General features: G+C 41.5%; 1 protein-coding gene across 5 annotated transcripts in view; it reads right to left on the bottom strand.

The window, feature by feature from the left end:
* Positions 1-14,814, bottom strand: part of AKAP11 (A-kinase anchoring protein 11) — a 48,432-nt gene that overhangs the window by 32,962 nt on the left and 656 nt on the right. For 2 of the 5 annotated variants that reach the window (XM_019650369.1, XM_019650373.1), the window contains exons 1-2: positions 14,705-14,788; positions 3,519-3,626 (exon numbers count right to left, since the gene is read on the bottom strand). In XM_019650369.1, coding sequence (XP_019505914.1) covers positions 3,519-3,578 — 60 coding nt within the window. In that variant the 5' untranslated portion in view covers positions 3,579-3,626; positions 14,705-14,788. Of the gene's footprint in view, positions 1-3,518; positions 3,627-4,996; positions 5,106-14,704; positions 14,789-14,814 lie in introns of those variants that run through there. The other 3 variants (XM_019650370.1, XM_019650372.1, XM_019650371.1) reach the window with 2 other exon arrangements.

Below are 14,814 nucleotides of genomic sequence, written 5' to 3'. Positions count from 1 at the left end.
CAGTGTGTGTGTGGGGGGGGTATGTATGTGTGGGGGGTGTGGGTGTGTGTGTGTAAACACACAGATAGGTTGGTTATGGCAAAACGTTAACAGAGGGTGAATCTAAGTGAAGAGTATATATATATATATGGTGTTCACTGTACTGGTTTTGTTCCCAACTTTTTTGTGGACTTGAAAATATTCAAATTTTTAAATGATTCTGTTTTCATGAATGAGTGGAGTTTTTCAGACTAAGATACGATCATGAACTCAGAAAACAAACTGGAATGTGAAATCTGAACTTGAACTATCAATATAAACTCATGACACTGAAGAAGCAATGAGCCTTCCGAGTACCCAGATCTTGGCTCCTGAGTACTATTGAGGGTTCTTTGAAGAAACAGCCAATTTCAGGTCTGAGGAAGGGAAAGTAGAAAGTGAAAGTGGGGTCAATCTGTTGTGCTAGATATCACGGAAGTAATCAAAGAACTCTGAGCCTGACACCAAAGGACACAGGCACCAGCTTGGAGGGGCTCCCTAGGCCCAAGTTTGGAACAACCTGAGCAACTTAAAATAAGCGAGTGAATGAATAAATAACTACAAATAAAGGATTCGAAAATACAGAATTTTTAAAATCCATGAATCCGGAGTAATACAAATAAATGAATGAATGAGTGAGGGGAAATAAACTCATTTGCCACAACTGGAGGCAGCTATTCCACTAAATCATTCATCTGAAAATTGGTAATAAAAGGACATTTATCCTGCCTTTATAGGAGGTACTGTAGTTCATCTATGGTTGATGAGAGAAAGCTTTTCTTAAAGAAGAATGTCAGCTAATAAATGTAAACAAAAGATAAAATTAGGAAAATCATCATTTTGCAACTTCTAGGAAATAACAAATTCAGGAAGGGGTCATCAAGGATGCCAAAAATATCAGGTGACAGGCTGCTGGGAAGAAACAAGGTATCTGCACACAATCAATTATCATCCCATAGATTATCTGCTAACTAAAAAATAGAAAATGGACAGCCTGGCAGAGCTCCTACCTTACACAATTGATCAATTTTTGCATCGCTGATCATAGGAAAACCTGAAATTCTAGTTTATATGAAACACAGAAAAGAGCTAAGTTAATTAGCACTGTGAGAAAACAACCAGACAAATCCAGAATGTGGAACATGGTACAAAAACGGGCCTCGTCAGTCTTGAATATGGAAAAAAAAAAAAAAAAAGAGGCTTTATTGGTGCTGGCAGCACTCTCACAGACATGGTGAACATTCCCCAAACCTGCCAGGCTTTCTGTAACAAGTGTGGCAAGCACCAACTCCACACACTGACACGGTAGAAGGGGGGCAAGAACCGTCTGCGTGCCGAGGGAACGCAGCACCATGGCAGGAAGCAGGGTGGCTGGGGGTGCAGACTAAGCCAGTTTTCCAGAAGAAGGCTCAAACTCTAAAGCAGAAGGTGCTGAGGCCTGAGTGCTCTGAGCCCAGTGCCCATCTAAGAGACTCTTAGCTATTCAGAAGGGCAGGCATTGTGATCTGTGAGGATGTAAGAAGAGAAAAAGGGCCTCATGATCCAGTTCTAAGCTTTGGCTTTTCTTTTATTATGAAGACGATAAAATCTTGAGGTTATGTTCACTTGAAAAATAAATTTTTAAAACCGTTTCATAAGAAATGTAAACACGTCATAACCATCAAATGCAACCTAAGGCCTAAGAGTCTAAAGTGAATCCAAAATAGGAGCTGGGTGGGTGGGAAGAGTATAAAAGACATTGCAGGGGTAATAAAGGGAGTCTGAGCATGGCTGGGTGTGAGACATAAGGGAATTATATTTCATTTTCTTAGATGTGATAACGGTGTTATTATGTGGGAGGCGGCAATTACCCCTAGGAGCAGCATGCTCAAGTGTTCAGGGATGAAAAGTCATTAAGAGTTTAACTTTCAAATAGTTCCGCCAAACACACACACACACACACACACACACACACACACACACACACACACGCGCACACAGAGCAAATGAGACAAAATAGTAACAACTAATGAATATGTGTGTTTGGTATACAGGTTTATGTGTGGGTGTACTATGCTTTTAACTTCTCAATATGCTTAAAATTTTTGATAATAAACTGTTAGAAAAAAATTAATAGAGTAGAAAGTATACCTCTTTCTGATTTTTGTAATATTTGATTCCCAGTAAATAGTCAATGTGTCTCTATCTTTCATGCAAAAGTGAAATCTAGAAAATTCAAGTACACCTTTCAATTTCCACATCAGCAAATACGGAAGTTTTTGTCATTCAGCTATACTAAGGAAAGGCATAAAAAGTGGTATAAGTGTGTGCATACATACATATAAACAGTACATAATATTTGGATTCACATACTTTTATCTAAAAGTGAATTCAAACCAAATTCTTATTGTGTGCCTACTATAATGTGCTAAATAACAAAAGACATTAAAATAACAGTATGAAATGTCAGCTATGGCCTAATTCCTTATTTCAGGAATATATTCGTAAATTCAACTTAAACAGGTATGTGGTACTATGCTCAAGAAGGAGGTCACTAGCTCACTACTACATGTCGTATATATATTTCTTATTATTTATATAAAGTTCTAATTATTTATATAAAGCAATCAACATAATGTAATTATCAATTTAAAGCTATGGGTGCAATTGCTAATCTGAAAAAATTACAGATTACGCTACAATTTACAGAAAGAAGAAATCTGCTCACTGCTGACTAATACCTAGCATGGGACCATATAAGAAACATTTATATTTGCTGAATGAATGAGTGAATGAATGGTAATACTTTGGGGTAGAGCTAAATTTACATTTGATACTTATATTACTAAAAAGAAGGTAGAAAACTATCTACTGAGAAGAAATGGGGAGGTACTGCAATATTGGGGAAACAAGTTTCACTATCATGATTTCCTATCACTATTTTCATATATGCCAATCTTTGCTGTATTTTTTTTGTTTGTTTTAAGATCTTATTGGGGAATTGAGGGAGGGGAACAGCGTTGGGGAATCCAGGAAGGGAAACAGACAAGTTGCTGTCCTTTTGTTCTTCAGTCTAGTTGTGGAGGACGTTGCTTCACTGGCCCATGTTGGTATTATCATTGCGCTCTTCCCAGGTGAGGCAGATCGGTCGCTGGCCACTAGCCATTCACAGTAGCTTTACAACAGCCCACTGCAGCCTCACTGCAGCCTACCCTTGTTGCAGGCGACTCATGGCAGCCCAGCTCCAGGTCGAGCTGTTGTTCACCATCTTAGCTGTAGAGGTTGCAGCGTCACCGCCCTCATGTGGGATCCGAACCAGGGCCCTGCTGCTCAGAGCCGGCATCCCAAGCCAGCTCTTAACCAACGCAACACTCGGCCAGCCCTCTTTGTAGTATTTTAATGTTACTAATTTCAATAATTAGTTTAATTTAAAAACAAGACTATCATAGCTGTTTCACAGAACAATAATCAACATTTTCATTAAAACTATCACTAAAAGTAATCTAATACAGTGAACTTACTTTTCTGACAGGTGCTCTCGTCTTCATGTGACTGTTTCTGAAAGTCTGGAAGGTCGCCATAACTATGTTGCTGTTGTATAATCAATGAAGAGTTAATCCATAAAATACCTAAAGAACACATATAAAAAGAAAACCATTTATTAATATTTTAGTGACTCAGGTAAGCATTTTGTCATAAAATACTTCTAAAATACCACCATCTAAAAAACAATCACAAACAAAATTCAGAGCCATAAAAATTTACTTAGCAATCCAACATGAACATTTGAAAAATATGTGAATATTGGTACTTTAATGAGATACCAAATTATTACAAAAATCAAATTTTAGGTTCAAAATTATTATAAAGTAGCTTATCCTTATCATTCAATCTCACTGCCCTTTTTAAATTACAAATAAGGCTGTACTTGAAAGGATCAATAAGAAATATTTGAAAACCTCTTAAAATCTAAAATAGAGACCATCACAAAAAGATTTCCAGCCTTCTTGCCTCCCAAAAGTCACTCTATCCCTAGAGTGTAAGCACTCTAGACATTCCTATTTCTTGTTTGAATATTTCTTTCTTGGCAGAAAGGTTTGACAATATACAAATAAGAACTAGAAGTCTGTACATATCAGATAAACAGAAACAAATTCCTCATGTAGGAATCTTAACAGCATATCAATGACTAGAGTTCAAAAGCATCCAGATTAAATGATGAACAGTACTTAAAAGCACATGCATGCACACACACACACACACACACACACTCAAACACACGCCCCTTGGGATAAACTCTAAAACGAGGTCTTAACTTTTCATCAATGCTTTAATAAAATACCTTTGAGAGCTTAAATCAACATTGGCATTAACCGCTCAATATCCACATTTGACCATGGTAACTGGTCCATTTATTCAAAATCTACTTGCTAATTAGATGCTATGGATACAGGTGAACAAGGTAAATATAGCTCTCTCAGGTTCAGAGCCTTCAAGGAAAATGTTATTAGTATAAAGGGTGGGAGTGGGATTGAATTCTAAATCACTACATAACTAAAAAATGTGAATCAAAGATTTAAGAAATTGTTAGTTTCAATCAAACTGGCCTTATCAAGAATTACCTAGTTGCAGTTTTCAAGACATCTGGTTATTAATATAAATTTTACAACAGAGAGATTTATATAGAAAGCGAAACTTAACTTAGTCCCCGTCAGAACTGCAAAAAAACTAAATTTCAGTGGACTTCTAATTTTAAATTCTTATACTATAGAGATGTGTGTGTGCGTGCACACACACGTACCTCCCTTTAGAGATTTCTAGATTAATTTTTAGACAAAGAATTATGATGGCATTCTATTCTGAACTAAGATAACCCCTAGTGGTCTCTTTAACAATAAAATTTGACTCATGGCTGGAACTGAAACAGGATTGTGAGAAAAGGAACAGAGGTCCCAACTGCACAAGATAAAGAGTGATCGCCCAGGATTCAGACAAGTACCCTTCGTGTTCTTGTTCTCTCTTTCATTCGCTTCGTTTCCTCCGGGTAAACTGCAGTATCTCTGATTGGTTTCTTCCATGTATATACTGCCTGCTTACCCAGCAAGTTACTGTGAGAATCAAATGGAAACAAACTTATAGGAGGCACTTTGGAAACTATAAAACATACGTAAAAGAAAAATTAAAATATCTGCTTATGGAACAAAATGGTCAAGAGGACCAAAATGATCCAAACGAAGTGTAAATGTAAAGATTGATGTGACCAAAGCAAGAAACTAATCCTTTTATTTGCCCCAGGCCAACTCACTCTCCCCCTCTCCCTCCCCCCCCACCCAGTACTCTCCAACTGCCAGGAGCTCTCAGAGACAAATGGACTCACCTCAAACTTCATGTAACACATACAACACAGAGGTCAACACGAGGGTTCCAGAAAAGCAAAACTCAGACTCAGCTCCTGAGTGACCTGGCACCACCTTTCTGGAGGGCACTTGTGCCACGCATGTCAAAACCTTGAAAATGCTCCCACTTGGACACGAGGATTCTACTTCTGGGAATCACGAAAAGAAACGATAATCCTGGAACGTCTAGGGTTCTAACTAGAGCTTATATTGCACCCAATGCCTTGCTGAGAGATTGGTTACCTTACATCTCATTTACTCCTTCGGACCGGAAGAGCAGCCCTCCAATTCCACAAGGAGAAAGGCGAGGCAAGGGGGACTCAAGCAAGGCGTCCAGGCCCACGCAGCACAGCTGCCTCACATCCAAACGTTCAAAGTCTAGCACTGAGGTGCCTACCTGCTCCTTCACAGTGGGAAAGGGTGTGAATAATTCTTTTTCTTTTTTAAGATTTTATTGGGGAATTGGGGGAGGGGAACAGCTTTGGGGTATCAGGAAGGGGAACAGACAAGTCGCTGTCCTTTTGTTCTTCAGTCTAGTTGTGGAGGACATCGCTTCACTGGCCCTTGTTGGTATTGTGATCATTGCGCTCTTCCTGGGTGAGGCAGTCACTTGCAAGCCATTGGACAGCCGCGCACAGCAGCTCACGAAAGCTCATGAAAGCTCACACCCGCTGCCGGCCAGCCCCGCTGCAGCCTACGCCATCGCCAGCGACTCACGGCAGCCCGGCTCCAGGAGGAGCTGTTGTTCACCAACTTAGCTGTAGAGGGCAGTGTCACTGGCCTTCATGTGGGATCCAAACTGGGGCCCTGCTGCTCAGAGCTGGTATCCCAAGCCAGCTCTTAACCAACGCGCCACTCGGCCGGCCCAATAATTCTTTTATAATAATAACAAAAAAGATTTCCCACATCTTTCCTGCTCTCCTCTGGCCTAAGAAATGTCCGAGACAGCATCATCCACTTCTTGGCCTTTTCAGAGCATGAGCTAACCAAGCCAAGGAGTCTCAGAAATGCCTTCCTAGTCTTCTGTCAACAATACTGTCCTACCCTGATGCTCTTTACCGTGCTAGTTCTCAAACTTCAGTGCACATAAGGACCAGTTTCCTTCTAACATCTCCTCCTACCCCCAAAACTCCAGATTCAGGAGGCGTACGTGGAACCCAGAAATCAAGTACCCTACATGATTTCTGATTGAGAAACCCTTGTCTATCTCTCTAGGCATTCCATTAGTCTCCTTCCCTAAATTTTTTCTTAATTTGTTACTCAAATACTAATATTTTCTAATCTCCAACCGTGTCCTCTTTGGTACTCATTCTATTTAGTTTTCCAAGGATATCTGATCTCTATGTGTGGTTTTAACTATGGAAATAACTCCATAAAGTGTATCTTCAGTTCAGTTCTTGCACCTGAGTCAGTTCCTTATGCTCAATTTTCTATTAGGTACTTGTGATTAATATCCCAGTTACTCCAAAATTACTATGTTCAAAGACTGAATGAAACTTTCTTTCTAAACAATCTCCTCCTGTCTCTCTGTGTCAGTTAGAGCTAGTAACCAACGGGTCCAGTAAGCCAAGCTAGAAACTGGCCTTTCCTTCCATCTCTACAGACTCCCAGGTCTATTCTGGTTCATCACCAAGCCCGGACCCATCCTCCTGAAGGGCCCTCAAATCTGCCCTTCCTCACATCAGCTGAGCCCTACGGATTCTTCATGCATCAGCCCAAGGGCCTCCCTCTGTGAGGAAGGCGTGGCTGTCACTGTCCCTGCTGGCCCAAACAGTAGCCACGTCCTTTAAGCTCCCCCAGCAGTCTGTCCTTTTTTCTTTTGGTGTCACTGTTTGCATGCATCCCTCCTACTGTGAGCAACTTGAGGACAAAAGTTTTATTGTACTTGTATTCTAACACAGTAGGCATTCAAACATTTGCCAAATTAATAAATAAAAAGTAATCCTTTTAAAGTACAAAGTGTGCCTTTAAATGTTTAAATGGGTGCTTCTACATTTAATGAATTATTTGAGAAAATACAATTAAAACTTTACAGTAATTTCTAATTTTATAGTATTTAGGAACATATTTATAATAAATGCTCCAAATATACATTTTGAACAAACCCCAAATGTCAAAAATTAATATTATGTTGAATATAACTATAACAAAACAAGAAAAAAAGGACATAAAAATTGGTCTTCAGGCATTAGACAACATTAGACCTGATCCGACTCCTTCCAGGTGAGTCCACAGGGAGAGGAGCGCCAAGCAGCCCGGCACAGCCACCCAGCAGGGACGGCGCTCAGAGCCTGGACTCTGTAGGGCAGCGTGCGGGAGGGAGCGCTCAGGGCAAACGAGAGCTGCAGAAATGTGCAGATGGGTCCCCCACAGCCCTTGGCTGAATACTGATCTGTGCCGCGTATGAGGTTGGGGAAATAAATACCAAAGAGCAGTAGGCAAAAAGAATCCCTGGAGCCAGACAGGACTTGGGATGGTGCGCACTCCCCCCAACCAGAGAAGCACCTAGCAATATATCGGGCAACGGATGAACTCCTCCGATAGAAACGCGTCGGCTGGAGGGCCAGGTCAGCAATACAGTGAAGGCTGTCCTGGACTCGCCCGAACAAAGCGAAAGGCAAGCCTCGCAACAATCCAACCGATTCCAAATAAGTTAACTGTGCACCCCAACAATCCAACACTCAGGAACATAACATAGTCACGAGAGCAACAGCATAAAGCTTAACAGCTGGCACACAGTGCAGGCGACCAGGTATGCAAAGGAGAAAAATATGACTCGCAACCAGGAGAAAAAATACGACACTATAGTAAGTGCATACCCAGAAAAGACAGAGATGATGGAATGAATATTAAAAATCTATACTACAAATATGTTCCAAACATTCGAGAAGACAGGAAAACATAAGAGACATAGAAGATGTAAGAGAGCCCAATTAAAATTCTAGAGATGAAAATAAAATACACTGCATAAAAAACATACTGGATGCAATTAACATCAACTAGATACCACAGGAGAAAAGCTCAGTGATCTTGAAGACATAGCAATAGAAACTATCCTATATGAAGAACAGACAGAAGTTGTTTAAACACAAACAAACAACAGGAAAACAAAAACAAACCCAGCATCAGTGAGTCAGTCCAAAGGTACTGGAATCCCAAAGTGTGACAGTGGAGGGCAAAATGACCCAGAATTTCCCAACTTTGATGAAAATCATCAACTGAATGATCCAAGGAAAATCAATAGGTCCTAAGAAAAATAAACATAAAGAAAGCCATACCAAGGCACATCATAACTAAACTGCTGAAGACCAGTGATAAAGAGGAAAATCTTAAAAGTAACCAGAGGGGAAAAAAGTATACATCACATACAAAACAAAACAAGGAAGGACGGCAGAATTCTAATCAGAAACTATGTAAGCCATAAAATAAGACAACAGAGCAAAGTACAGAAAGGGAGGGAAATGTCAACCTGATGAAAATATCCATAATGCAATGAAAATATCTTTCTAGATAAATTTATTCAAACTGAAAAATGCTGTGAGAACTCATCACTAGCCAACCGTAACTAGAATACATAGCTGTTGAGAGAAATTCTTCAGGCAAAGGACAAACATTATGAGACAGAAATGTGGACCTAACTGAAGAAACAGAGTGCCTAAAATGGTAAACATGAAGGAAATAGAAAAGATGTTTTCTCCTTTTTTAAATGCCTTTTAAACATAACCATTCAAATAAAAATAATGTGTTTTGGGGTTTACAACATACATAGAAGCAAAATGTATGACAAAATAACACAGGATATGGTGGGTGGGAGAGGAAAAAATACTGTTGTAAGGTCCTACGCTATAAGACAAGTGATATTGATGTTATCTTGCAGACCCCAGAGCAACTACTAAAAACATAAAACAAAATAATACCTAATGAGCAAACAGTGGCGTGGAGGTGATGCTGTGCCTTTTGCAAATGAGGAAACTAAGGCTCAGCGTCACAGGGTGGCTGTCAGCATGCAATGAAATCATACATGCAAACACAGGACCGGATACGACAGGCACTCACATGCTAGCTCCCTCCTTGGGTACAGACTTGCTGTTTAACTTACAGAATCTAAACACCCCACAGCTACTGATGGCTACTTTTTAATCCCGAGTCAAGGGCATTCCTGCATTCACAGTATGTTTTGTTTGTACCTCTAAGGGGTTTCTCCATCTCAGCATTATTGACATATAGGGTCAGATAAGTGTTTGTTGTAGGGGGCTGTCCTGTGCATTGTCAGACATTTAGTGGCGACCTCGTTCTCTACCCAGTCACCAGATGCCAAACAGCCTTCAAACATTGCCAACTATCAGGGAGGGGGGTGGCGGGGAGCACAAATTGCCACTGCTTTATTTTAACACTGGTGACTACAGTCCCTGTGTAACAGGCACATTGTACGAGTGGACACCCTGCACAGGACTGTGAGTACTGACAACATCCAACTCCCATCCTCACCAACTGTCCAAGTGACAATGACTGGGACACAACAGTGCAAAGTCCCCGTTCTCATGGCGCGCCCATGCTAGGGCCATGCCTTACTCATCTCGGCGCTCCCCAAGGGCCTTCCCCATAACACACAAGCACATATTCACCGAGTGGAACAAGCTGTAACGTAAAGGAAAACTTCATCAAGGATATGCGTTTAAGAGGGACATTTGGTGGGAAGAGGGATCACTTTAAATAGAGAAGAGTTGGGGTCACCTACCTAACGACTGGCTGACAAATCAATCCAGGCATATTTGTTCTGCCATCTGCTTCTTAAGCCTTCGATGGAGAAAAGTTACTGTCTTTCCAGGTTGGAATCTACTTCTCCTCCTAAAGTGTGTTTGAACCTTGCCAGTAATTGATATTTAAAATAACATGGGCCTAATTGAGAAAGTGCTAAGTGAGAACTGCTGACTCCCAAACTCCCTACATACCAATAAGAAACATAACTTTAAAATAAAAAATTTAAAAACCACCTTTAATCTTGAGGCCGTGCTTTCCATGTGAATATGCTGCCTAGAACTTGAAACAATGTTCTTAATCTTATACATAACCTCCATCTACAAGCCAATTTTTAACCAAAAATATGTTCAGAGTTTTAACTCAGGAACACATTTCTCTTCATGAGTCACGTCTGCGACTCTATGACTTGAGAGCATGCTGCTGAAAAGGCATTTCAGCAGCTCTTGCAAATAGTATTAATAACAAGGCTCTACCCCAAGCTGCCATGGCAGGAATAAATGCACGGCTCAGCTTTGGAAACGGCCCGGGGCTGGGCACCTCAGGGCCATCCTAGGAGCCCATGCAGAACCTATGAACTGACAAGATATAAAAGGCATAAAAAAGGAAGAGTGTGAAAGATGATTTTAAGGTTTCACGCTTAGGGCGCTAGAGGGAAAGTGGTGCCTATGCCAATTACAGCGCAGCTGGGAGACAGTGTTTTACGTCAATACAGCATCCAAAAGGCACCTAAACAACCCACATTTAGTTGGGGTGGTCAAAAGCTAGAAATGTTCCTCTAGGAATCATCTGTATGTACAGAGCTTAAGAGCTTATCCTAGAGACTGGGCAAGAACAGAGGACCAAGAGAGAATCTAAGGGAACAAACATGCTTACGGGATCCTGGGCAGGTAGCAAAGGGCCACAAACAAGCAGCAGTCGGAAAAGCTGGGGAGACGGAGATTTAAAATAATTCAGTGTCACTGAAGTCAAGAAATAGTTTTCAGTATGGAGTGGCAGCACTAGACTTCGAAACGCCTGAGGGCGGAAATGACTTTCTTTCATCTCAAATGACATTCTTTCATCTCGGAATGCTGTAGGAGCCCGTATCCCAGTACCTGCCACAGAGTACACACTCAGTAATCATAGACCCTGTGCCAGCCAGGCACTGCTCACCTACTGCCAGACAGAATTCACAATTCTCACAACAGAAGTTGTCATCATACCCATTTTACAGATAAGGATAATGAGGCACAAAACGGCTGTGGAATTCGTCCTAACTCACACACCTAGGAGAATCCGTCCTGAAAAAGAACACTGCTGAGATCAAGTTCAGTGCAAATAGGGAAAAACTCCAACTGCAGGATGTTACCTACACCAGGGGAAGCCTTCATCTCCTCCCTGCCCACTACCCCTTCCTTAGAGAACTTGTGGTACCCAGTCTAAAAAAGTAAACTGTGGGACATACCTATGTCTCCTCTCTGTCCATTTTCCCATTCCCATCTTCCCCCAACCTCAGCCAACTGGACTAGAAGTAGAGATACCTAACCAATCAGGTTCTCTCCCCAGAAATGCAGAATTAAGATATGGAGGTATTTGCTGAGTACCGTACTGCAAAATCAATGAGTCTGGCATAGGCACCATGACACACCAAAGTTCCATGACAAACCAAAGTTATGGGGAAGCAGAAACCAAGAGCTTTAAAGATAGGGACAGCCTGAAAAAAAACTGGGACATAACAGCACAGAGCAGCAGCGACACAAGGCCATGTGTTCCCAGAGTAAACTGGAAGAGCAACTGCCTGAAGAATTTCTGGTTCCCGGGGCACCAAGCTGGACTTCAGACTGTAGATTCCAGAGGCAGCCCTCCAACTGTCCAACAAATGCCTTGTTTTAAGTAATTCAAATAGGTGTTTATTTCTTGCAGCCAAATAATCCTCAAGCCATTAAAAAAGGTCAAAGAAAAAACACTGAGCAAGCAGTTACTATGCACTTCACAATAACTGTTTGAGATATTTGAACTCTTTTCAGGATGAGGAAAAAAAGAGACTCAGCACTATTAACAGATATGCCAGACCCCAAAACGCAAACTCTTCACGCTATACCTCATTTTGTTCAAGTAACATCCTCTGTGTTTCCAGCCACTACATCATATATCTTATTTTTCCCCATGAAATATTCTCAGATTAATCCAAAAACGTTAACTTTTATCCTTCCCAGTCTCTAATCTATATATTTCAAATGCCTTAACTTCTAACAAATATTTTAAAATACAATGAACTTTTATATATAAAGATACATGACAGGATGAACACATTTAGATGTTTGGATCGGATAAAGTATTTTTCTTTCCTTTCCCCACTTTACTAGTTCATACACCCTTAACTCAAGCCCAAGCCAAGCTGAGATCTTCCCCTACCTGTGCCCGTCCCTCGTTCCAAGTGGTTGATTTTATTACTAAAAGGCAGGCCACTTGACAGAAAAAGAACCAATTCATTTTACCAAAATAATTATCCTACCCAGAGTTACTTCAATTACTTTTCAAAGGCAAGACAGATGAACAAATATTAATACATCCTAAAAGCTTGAAACCTTTGCCAAAGGGTCATAAAGACCAGCAAAAAAAAAAAATCTATTTTTCTATCCCTGAAAATCAGTTTGCCAAAATGGAATGAAGGGAACTTTTTAAATCTAGATTGGTTTCTTTTGCCCATTCTCAAAAAGACATTTAATAAATTTTTCACATTTTCTCCAAGTATAGACAGAACTCCACTGCTCGTTTATAACTGAAATTTTCCCTAATCATGAGCTATAATGTATCATCTGATTGGGTTTGATTTCCTTTTCCAGGCAGTAAGTTCCTAGAACTAAAAAATTAATATATGTATGTGTATATGTGTATGTTTGTGTGTATATACATATATGCATATATATATATATATATATATACATTACATATTCACATATTATATATGTGTGTCCTTCCAGCCTCTAAAGGCGAAGAAGATCTCTTCAGCTTCTAAACTTACTCCCAGAGTTCGGAAGCTAGAGAATTTCTCACTGTGGTTAAGGGTCTGTGGCAAGTCCCATGTCCTCAACAAACGGGACATAACACTGGCCTACGAGTACACTGCTAGGACCTTATCAATAATGCAGTTACATGGGTACATACACTAATCACCAGTTACCAGTTCAGCCTGGGAACCCATTGCTTCTGACTGCCCTACATTCTTTGATCTCTCATAAACTGTTGTTACAGCTACAGCAGTGAAATTCACTGTCAACGTCCCTTGTCAGTACCGCCAGAAGGAACATAAAAAGTATAAACAACCAGGGTACTCCTCGCAAAACGTGACTGTGTGTTTAAAAAGATTCATTAAATTGCACTATTTTAAATGACACCAATCATGCTGGGAACTGTGCTGCCACTTACTCTAAAGTGATAAGACATTAAAACCATCTTTGCGTTATGGAGTACCTTCTATTTTCTGAGTACTCTACATTTTTTGAGTATTTCCAAACATAGCAAAGTCAGTATCAATCAATATAACATTCCTAACAAGGTGGGAAGAAGCTAAGGCCTGCTTACGGGTTTTACGTGTTTTGCAAGGGATTGAATAACTACAAAGCTGAAAAGACAACCGGAATCTTTAACACCGGTTTGCACTAAGGCCGTTAGCTATGTCTCAGCAGTAGTCCTCATACTGCGATTTCCTTAGCATGTGAAGCTAAACCATCTCCAGTTCAACAAGCTTTAGAGGAGATGGAACGCAGAAGAAAAGAACTGTTACTAAGTCATATCACGGTGGTGGTTTGGATTCTGCTGCCATACTCATTTTGCCAACCTTTTTTATACTTTGGTCATATATATATATATATATATATATATATATATATATATATATATATATATATATATATATATATATATATATATATATATGTATATTATGGCAGCTAAGGTGCCTGGAATAACAGACATACACTGAATCCACTCAGAATATGGATGGCCAGCATTTACGCCACTTAGCAGCCTTAGAGGAAAATGGACAGCAAATATGAATAACAACACTCTGAGGGGCTGCTTGACGCCTTCCGTGTCTGTCACAAGATTTGGGTTGCATCTTGTTCCAGAGCTCAGGGGTTCTGGCAGTGGAAGGATGCTGTTCGCGGACAAAGTGCAACCTCCTCCTCCTGCAAACGCTCCAGCGCGCGCAGCGCGAACACAAACGAAGCCCACGCACCGCCACACACCGCGGGGACACGGCTCTGAAGGCCACCCTGGGGATGGAACCCGGACTTGTCATTCAAAGGGGCTCCGCCGCCACACTCGGGACCCCAGGAAGGCCGGTCTGGAACCCGACTGCACCCCCACGCCCCGGCCCGGTGCCGTGAGCTTCCTCCCTCCGCCCGCCGCCGCCGCCCTCCTCCCACTGCCGAGCAAAGGCGCAGCTCTGGGCAGCCCTGAAGTCACAGCTCGGGCTGCGGACGGGCGGAGGCTGGGACGCCAAAGCCGGGCCGCTGCATCCATCGCGGCCCCACACGCCGCCGCCGGCGGATCCGCAGTGGGCTCACCTGGGGCAGCTCACAGGCATGTCACCGGCTCGCAACGGCCGGTCGCGCGAGCTGCCGCGCCGGCGCCGCCGCTCCGCTCCCGCGCCCCCAGCCCACCCCCTCCCCTCCCC

This window comes from Hipposideros armiger, unplaced genomic scaffold (assembly GCF_001890085.2).
Source record: "Hipposideros armiger isolate ML-2016 unplaced genomic scaffold, ASM189008v1 scaffold_140, whole genome shotgun sequence".
NCBI classification, from domain to species: Eukaryota; Metazoa; Chordata; class Mammalia; order Chiroptera; family Hipposideridae; genus Hipposideros; species Hipposideros armiger.
Note: the sequence above shows the minus strand (reverse complement) of the source record. Positions and strands in the feature narration are given on the sequence as shown.